Raw genomic sequence first — 9,042 nt, 5'->3', positions numbered from 1 at the left:
TACAAAAAGAAAAGAGAAGTGGATGGGACAGTAGGATATATAAATGCACAGGGGACAGGTCATGACTGATCATTCTGTAAAGGAGCTTTTATAGGAGGGATTGGTTTGATAGACTGAAAAGGAGTCATAACGGAGTGGTGCCATGAGAACCCAGAGAGGAGACAATAACTAAAAGGAAGAGGGGGAGAGCTGTGTCATGTACTGGAGAGTGGTCAAGATTGGGTACTGACAAAAGACAAATGAAAAAATGAAATTATTGTTATTGTCCTTCCAGGTTATCCTTAAATGTCTTCAGGATTCTTTGTCTTAACTTTGATTTCTTGTCAGACTTTCTGTAAACATATGTTTCTAGGCAATACTGTTTTTAATCCTGTATTCCCTTTCTTTGTATAACTTTAAAAATAATTTTATGTTCTAAAGAGGGCATTGCCTTTGCAAGGAAATTGTTTTCTCACCAAGAAAGTTTTTAAGCTTTTGTTATATTCTTTGTGGTAAATGACTTACATTGGTTATACTTCTCTAGAAAATTATGAGAGTCTGTTGTTTTATCCATTTTGGATTTGGGGCATCAAAAGCACATTTAAGTGGGTCAGGTTGGAATTGCTTGATGAAACCTCATTTTTATCGGGTTTTGATTTTTGACTATTTGATAAGGCACTGCTGATTTGGCAATGACTTCTGTATTCTTAACTATCTTTTAAAAAAAGAATCTTCATTTTTCATAATGTTATTTGGGACGTTCCTATTTAGTATCTCCTAAATATTTACTATATATATATGTATATGTGTGTGTGTGTTTATGTTATATATATGTATATATATAATTATATACCTACTATATATATAAAATAAATATAATTATATATATATGTATATATAAAAGTACATATATATGTATATGTAAATGTTTCTCTCATTAGAATGTGAGCTCCCTTAGGTAATGGACCATATTTTTGCCTCCTTTTGGATACACAACCCTTAGCACAGTGTTCAGCCCAAAGTAGTAAGCACTTAATGCTTGTTGACAGATAGACGATTAAGAAGTCTGTAGGCTATTCGTTATGGTATATACACAACAAGATGTCTTGTCAGCATTTTGGAAGCTCTACTTAAGAGAGTTCTCTTCCAATTTTCCCACAATTATGAAAATTCTTAGCAAGGTTAATTATACTATCTGTTCTTTAATAGGAAGAAAATCATAAACATTTATATATTATTTCTTCTACCGATGTAGAATTAATAGTTGCCAGATTGGACATGGAATTGTATAATCGGAGAATGCACATGATTCAAAAGTAGTTTTCAGAGGCTAACAATTACTGGTTAAGCCAGATTATTAAGTGGAAAACTGATAACCTAATGTCCCTGGGCATGTAACTATCTCAGTTCTGTTAACTGAAGCAGCATGGACTTCCTTGTTTTCATTGCATCATTTGGTGGGTGAGGTGCAATGAACCCAAGCATTGGAACATTTCTTGTGATTCTGTGGATGGAGCTTTTCCTAATCTTTAATTTGTGTTTGTCTGTGTGTGTGTCTCCAATTGTTATTATTTTAGGTGGAACAACTCCGGCACAGTGGGAAGATATCACAGGGACCACACCACTCACATTTGTCAATGAATGTGTTTCCTTTACAACCAATGTATCTGCCAGGTATGGTGATGCACAGGAAGTCCCTGTTACTGATTTTGTCCCCTGAAAACTGGCTTTCTTACTTTGTGTTATTCCATTGTATCAGAGAAAAAGACTAGATATTTTCTTATATAGTGTGGGTTCAGTTTTATATGTTAAACAACATTGGGCAGGAGAAGTAACAGTGATAACATAATGAAAAACATGCCCCTGTTATAGTCAAATATAAGGAAAATGGATAGCATCCTGCCCTGATTGACTCATTATGATCAGAAAAGCTGCCAGAACTTTTCCAAAGGCTCACAGGTCTCAAGCCGGAGTTTCCTGCTGTCAGCAAAACAGCCAACTCTGCTTAAAACAACAAAACTATGTGAGTGAATATCCTCTGAATGATAACCCGCAGTTTTAAAACAAACGATGGAAGGCTTCCAAAGGCTTGTTCCTGTAGAAAATAGCTGCAAGACTGCAGAAATGAAAAGAGTATGAGGGGCTTATACTGTATTAAAAGCAAATAATTAGCTGCGTTTTTTGTAATAATAACTAGAATCTATATAACACTCTTAAGAATTTTGCATATGTGAGTCTTAAAACATCCCTATGTGGTAGTTGCTATTGTTAAGCCCATTTCACAAAGAGATGCCCAGGGTCACACAGCTCCTGACTGTCTGAGGCAGGATTTGGAGCCAGGTTGTCCTTCACTCTCTCCACTGCATCATCTGTCTTTTTCTTCATTTGTATAATTTAAAATTCTGTGATCCCTAACAGCTTCTGATGAGCAGAGGAGACACAGGTTATAGAAGGAAAATATAGGTTTGTTTTAACTGTAGATTGGTGTTGGAGGTAAAAAAAATACAAATTTAGGTTGTCTTGTAGACAGAACATTTTTTTGAGAATGGAGCAAAGGAAAAGTTCAAGATTACAAAAGTCTTTTTAAAACTCTTGTGACATTATTATTATTATTTTTTTAAAAACCCTTACCTTCCGTTTTGGAGTCAATACTGTGTATCGGCTCCAAGGCAGAAGAGTGGTAAGGGCTAGGCAATGGGGGTCAAGTGACTTGCCCAGGGTCACACAGCTGGGAAGTGTCTGAGGTCAGATTTGAACCTAGGACCTCCCATCTCTAGGCCTGGCTCTCAATCTACTGAGCTACCCAGCTGCCCCCTCTTGTGATATTATTAATGATACAGACTCTACTGAAATAATCAATAGCTTTTCCTTAAAGATGAATCATATTTCATCTATTGCTACTCAGCATTTATTGAACAGCTACTATGGATGAAGAACTCATTAGCGTTATGTTCTTTCCTTCTTTCCTTCTTTAGGTTCTGGTTGATAGACTGTCGACAAATTCAAGAATCTGTTACTTTCGCTTCCCAAGTGTATAGAGAGATTATCTGTGTACCCTATATGGCCAAATTTGTAGTTTTTGCCAAATCACAGGATCCCATCGAAGCACGGTTGCGATGTTTCTGCATGACCGATGACAAAGTGGACAAGACCCTGGAGCAACAGGAAAACTTTGCTGAAGTCGCCAGGAGCAGAGATGTGGAGGTACTGTTTGTGCCAAGCCAGATGTAGTCCTTAGAGCTTTCCAACCTAAATACATCAAAAGCAAAATGAAAATAAAGATGAGTCCAGACCAAATAACAAAACCACAAAATAACCAGAGCTTGGGCAATTAATACAAAGGTGCCCTTCATCTGCTGATTTGGATGGCTACAAGACATTCAAATCAGTGATTCCAAAATTCAGATGAACTCATAGAGAATACTCATATGAAATAAGCATGATTTAAGAGGATGTTGGGTCCTATAAGGGTGAAAAGTACCATCTTTCTAAATATCTTTTTAAAGTCTTTACAAAATTTTATCTAAAGACATTTGTTTTGGGATAAGTAGTGAATCCCACCCTCTACAGAATTAGGTTAGTGTTTTTAAGTTTTCAGATTGCTAAGAACCTGGGAAATGTGCCTCATTCTTGAATTTAGGAGTAGAGTATTCATTTTTTTTGTTACCAATGAACTTTTGCCTTTACTATATTTTAACAGTATAACTTATCTGTCTAGTGGCATGATCTGAATCTCAGTGGTACCAAAGTAACTCAGTTCAGTCATTTTAGTTTGGAGAGCTTGATTTAAAATACTGGTATCTTTACGGGATCCTTTATTAAATTTAAAAACAAGAAATCGCACATCTTCAGGGAACTTAAATAACCCCAATCATTTGAAACTTAAATAAAAAGGGGTAGATAATGCTAGATGTCTTGCATCAGATTAATTTACATGATTATTATGGACAATTTAAAAGTCATGGTACATGCTTATGCTTAGGGAACATTCAATTCCAAGTGAATGTCTAGTTATCATATCTACATCAAATGGAAGTAAAATTGTACTTGCCTTAATATATTGCTTCTCCACCCCCTTCCTCCCAATTCTTCTATAGGTATTAGAAGGAAAACCTATCTACGTGGACTGCTTTGGGAATCTGGTACCACTAACAAAGAGTGGTCAACATCACATATTCAGTTTTTTTGCCTTCAAGGAAAACAGACTTCCACTATTTGTCAAGGTATTAGCATGAATGCAGTTGCATTTGTAAACTTAAATAGTTCAATGTCATGGGATGTGTTTAAGCACATAGAGCAAATTTGTTCTTTATACTTAATTTGCATTGCTTTTCAGACTTAAGTGATACATCTTAATACTTAGCATTTTTAATGAATATTATTAGTGAAGTGAATAAGTTTTTATTTAGTGCCTTCTAGGTACTTTCCAAATATTATCTCATTTGGTCTTCATAATCCTACGAGGTAGGTGCTGTTATTATCTCCACTTTTCATTTGCCCAGGGGCACACAGTAAGTTACTGAGTTTGCATTTGAACTCGGGCACTCCTGACTCCATGCTCAACACTCTATCCCCTGAACCACCTAACTGTCTAGTAATTAAACTTCACAATTAAGCATGATTAGAACTCAATTTTTACAAATGTGTGTGAAATTGAACATGTCTTTTAATTTCAGTCTTTTGGAGAGAAAAGGGATGGATTCCACTCGATAAACTTTCTCACCTGCTCATACCCTTCACATCCAGTAATTCTTAATGAAATCATCTTCTAAACCCCATTTCCCACCCTCCTATATCAAAGTTTCAACCAACAATGACTCATCCCTTCCACTGTGCCCTCTGGCATGCCTGTTCCATAGGCAACAAACTTCCTTTTATCCTTAATCTTTTCTTCTTCCACTCCTTCCATTTATTAACAATTACTGAAACCTGGCTCTTCCCAGATTACACAGCCTCTCTGAACATAGTTTCCAGTACTAGCATTACCTTTTTTCCTCATTCTCTTCAGATCACTGGTAGAGGTCAGAGAATTGGAATATTCTTATTTCCCATTGCCACTTTGATGTTCTCCCCCTCCCTTCATCAGTTAGTAACTTTTCTTCCTTTGAGGTTCATAATATTCATATCTACCACCCAATTAAAATCCTAGTAGCTGCTATTTACCAATACCCAGGTCATTGTCATTCCTCTTTCTCATAGTGTTAAGTATGTGACATAGATTTTCTCTCCTTGACTCCCACTCTCATAATAGGAGACTTCAGTATACATATTGATTCTCTCTCAAATACCTCTTCACCCTATTCATCTCTAATGATCTGTTTCTCTATCACACACAAATATACCATGCAGGAATTCCAAATTCCCTAATGTGACCATAACCCATTGGCTTTTCAACTCTCCCTTCCCTTAAAAATTCTTTTTTGTTCACATCATGACTTGGACTCCCTTGACCCTTCAGTTCTCCACTAGATCATCTCCCCTGCAATAGCCTCTCTTTCCTCCAATTTGACCTCTTGGTAAACCAATTCAGCTCTACGCTTCCCTCTTCTCTTAAATCTTTAACCCCCTTATCATGCCATTGATTATGCCCTGCCAAGTCTTGACCTTAGATCACTCCCAATATTTACTCTTACACGTGTACTATTGAATGAAGGTAGTAAAAATAACACAACTTTCTGACAAAGTCTGCTACAGATTTGTGTTACACAATTTTAAGTGGGTCCTCATTGCTACTAGGCAATCCTGTTCTACTTTTATCCCTCCCCAAAATTCTCACTACTCACTCTTTTAAGAACCTTCCCATCACCTAAATCTCTATCCATCTCAGAGATCTTAATCATTAATGATCTATTGCCCATGTTCATAAACTCTTAAATTCCTTTATCTAATCATAATCTAATCATAATTATTCCCCACCACCACCCCAATCTTACTACCCCTAAACCTCATCTGTATCTTGTGGCTTCTCATCCCTCCACTTCTCAGTTCTTTCCCAGGTCATGACTCCTACACTAGCTCTTCTCTCCTCCCTTAATTTCTTGGTGAATCAGTTCAATTCTACACTGTTCTTTCTCAAAGTCATTTGCCAATCTTTCCCTGTCTAGTCTCATCCTTAGATTATTCCCACCATTGCTGCCTGTACTGCTGAGTGAAGCTAGAGAAAAATCACAAAACCATGTTGACTGGTTCCACTAGAAATTTGTTACACTATCTCAACTGGATCTTCCCTGATACAAATTAATTCTTTTACACCTCCCAAATCCCCACAGTGAGTTTCTAAACCTTTGATGGTTTCCCCTCCTTCCACCTTCCCATCTAAGAACCTTGCCTCATATTTTATAGAAAAAGTTGAGGCCATTTGCCAAAAGTTCTTTCTTCTCCTTCTTCATTTGACAAAAACCAGATGATTTCCCCCACTTTCTCCTTAATTCTTCTCTCCAAGATGGCAAGATGGCACTTAACATAGAGCTTGTCACTTAGGAGAGGCTCATGATATTTTTCTTGACTTGCTGATTCTAGCTCTACAGACTATGGCCTTTTTTTTTTAACCCTGACTTTCTATCCTAGTAACAAGTCTAAGACAAAAGGGTAAGGGTAGACAATGGGGGTTATAAACCTTGCTCAAATCACACAGCTAGGAAGTGCTTGTGGCCAGAGTTAAGCCTAAATCCTCCTGACTCCATGCCTCAAATTCTGTCTACTGAGCCATCTAACTACCTTTCCTATGATCTTTAATACTATTTAACTTAAGACATAGCAAAAATAGCCAAGGTTATAAACTTTTGGTTTCCAAAAATTACATATTATAACCACTGGATAGAAAGGAAACATTTCCTTTCACCTGTCTTTCAACCTCTTCATCATTTTCCTTATTTCATAATTCATTCCAATAGTCTAGATATCTTAGTGGACATTTGCCATGAGGTAGACTTAGGTACCAATTGCTCTCTTCCATTCCAGACTTTTGAATGATACTTTCTCACACATAATTAAAATTGTCACCAAAATCTATAAGCCATGTCTAAATAATAAATCTGATTTCTGAATGTGTAGAAATATTCTGAATAAATGCATATATTACATAATACATAAACATATAAAGATACATATTTTATATGTTTATATGTAATATAAACACACAAAGAAAGAAGATTCTCTGCCACGAGAATTGGCATTCTAAACTTTTCTCTTAATAATTTTAAATACTGTCTAAATAAAAGCAAAGTAGGTCTAAATTCTAAACTCAGTTTCTGTGCCCTCCCTCTTTTAGGTACGGGATACAACTCAGGAACCTTGTGGAAGACTTTCATTTATGAAGGAGCCCAAATCTACAAGAGGATTAGTGCATCAAGCAATCTGCAACTTAAATATCACATTGCCACTTTATACTAAGGTACCATCTAATATGCAGCAGAATCTCAATTAACATGGAGGGAGATTTTCTTCAATGTTACTTAGTAAGACAAAGGCAGCTAGTGTGACCATATAAAGTTGATTATTTATAATTCTCAATAGCATTTCTACTTCTTAATTTATAGGGGTAAAAATAGCAGCCATTTTTATTTGTTCTATTGCCAGAGCGAATACTTTGATCTGAAAAAGGAAAGATTTCTCAAGATTTGTGTGAGCACTGAAGAAGGAAAAAATTCTGGTTCCAATAATTAACCATTTTAACTGTTAACAAAGAAACTGGTATTCTCTTGGTTACTAGGTTTCCTTCATTTTGGAACCAGAGTGGTCTATTCAGTGCCAGCAAGATATTTTGATGCTATCAAATTCCATTTCTTATGTTGAACATCTACAGGAATATTATCGACTTTAAAATCAAGGAAATCCCTTGGTATTTTCTCTTCTCTTCTCTTCTCTTCTCTTCTCTTCTCTTCTCTTCTCTTCTCTTCTCTTCTCTCTCTCCCAATGCTTTCCTTCTCTTCCCCCCCCCCTTCCATTTTAGAATCAATACTATGTATTGGTTCCAAGGCAGAAAAGTAAGGGCTAGCCAATAGGTGTCAAGTGACTTCCCCAAGGTCACATAGCTAAGAAGTGTCTGAGGCTATACTTGAACCCAGGACTCTTATCTCCAGCCCTGACTAGGCCACCTAGCTGCCAAAATCCCATGATATGTTCATCCTACCATGGAAAGAAGAGTATGTTTGTATATACACACACACCCATAATATATATATGTGTGTATATATATATAATATAATATATCATAATGTTAGTTTGTATATACACACACACCCATATTATATACATATAATCATATGTATATAATATATCATAATGTTAGTTGCCTCAAGGAAGTTTTCAGCTGTACTTCAACATGATGCAGTATTCCTGGAGGAAACTTTGAGAATCTTATATTTCTCACAAAATGACAATCCCATAGGTACTTGCTCCTAACACAAGATGTTTTAGATAGCTGCCTGCCTTCTCTCTGAAGTTCTTTACTTTTAAGTTCTTCAGAGTGAAGTCTCAGTTAAGTGCAAATCATCATTAGCAGAGCTGTCTAGGACCAGATTCCTTATCACTGCATAGTTATATTTCAGGGTAGTCCTACCAAAAGTAGGAAATGTATTCTCTTTAATCCACTAACATAGTATAAAACAACCACGTGTGGATGATATGAATCTGAACAATTAGATGTAATCAAATGTACTCTCTATTATTAAAACATCACTTAATCTTTCTCTTGTGATTCATAAGACAGTTCAATCTCTTATGTAGCCTTGGAGTTACCTACTCAATTTCTACCATTATTATTGTATTATTTAATAGAGAAAGCCCCAATACATAGAATATCAGATATCAGAGGTTACTGTTTTTGTACTATATATATATATATACATATATATATATATATATATATATTTGTCAAAAGACATCTCCAACATGTAATCCTAACTAATCCCTAGTGCTTGGAATTGCATACTAATAACTGAACAAGATGAGAAATATATATCAAATGTTATTTTTTCCACTCTGTTTATATACTGCTTTATAGAAGTAGCAATGCTTAACTGAAGTTAAAACTAATATATATGTATATATATATATATATTT

The 9,042-nt window shown here is 35.7% G+C and overlaps 1 protein-coding gene across 2 annotated transcripts in view; it reads left to right on the top strand.

Annotated features, from left to right (window-relative positions):
• ANK2 (ankyrin 2) overlaps positions 1–9,042 on the top strand; it is a 308,584-nt gene that overhangs the window by 248,990 nt on the left and 50,552 nt on the right. For both annotated transcript variants that reach the window (XM_044681396.1, XM_044681395.1), the window contains 3 exons: positions 2,955–3,183; positions 4,077–4,202; positions 7,250–7,372. In XM_044681396.1, coding sequence (XP_044537331.1) covers positions 2,955–3,183; positions 4,077–4,202; positions 7,250–7,372 — 478 coding nt within the window. The remainder of the gene's footprint in view (positions 1–2,954; positions 3,184–4,076; positions 4,203–7,249; positions 7,373–9,042) is intronic.

The sequence above is a fragment of the Gracilinanus agilis genome, chromosome 6 (assembly GCF_016433145.1).
Source record: "Gracilinanus agilis isolate LMUSP501 chromosome 6, AgileGrace, whole genome shotgun sequence".
Lineage (NCBI taxonomy): Eukaryota > Metazoa > Chordata > Mammalia > Didelphimorphia > Didelphidae > Gracilinanus > Gracilinanus agilis.
The sequence above is the reverse complement of the archived record's forward strand: the minus strand, read 5'-3'. Positions and strand labels throughout refer to the sequence as shown.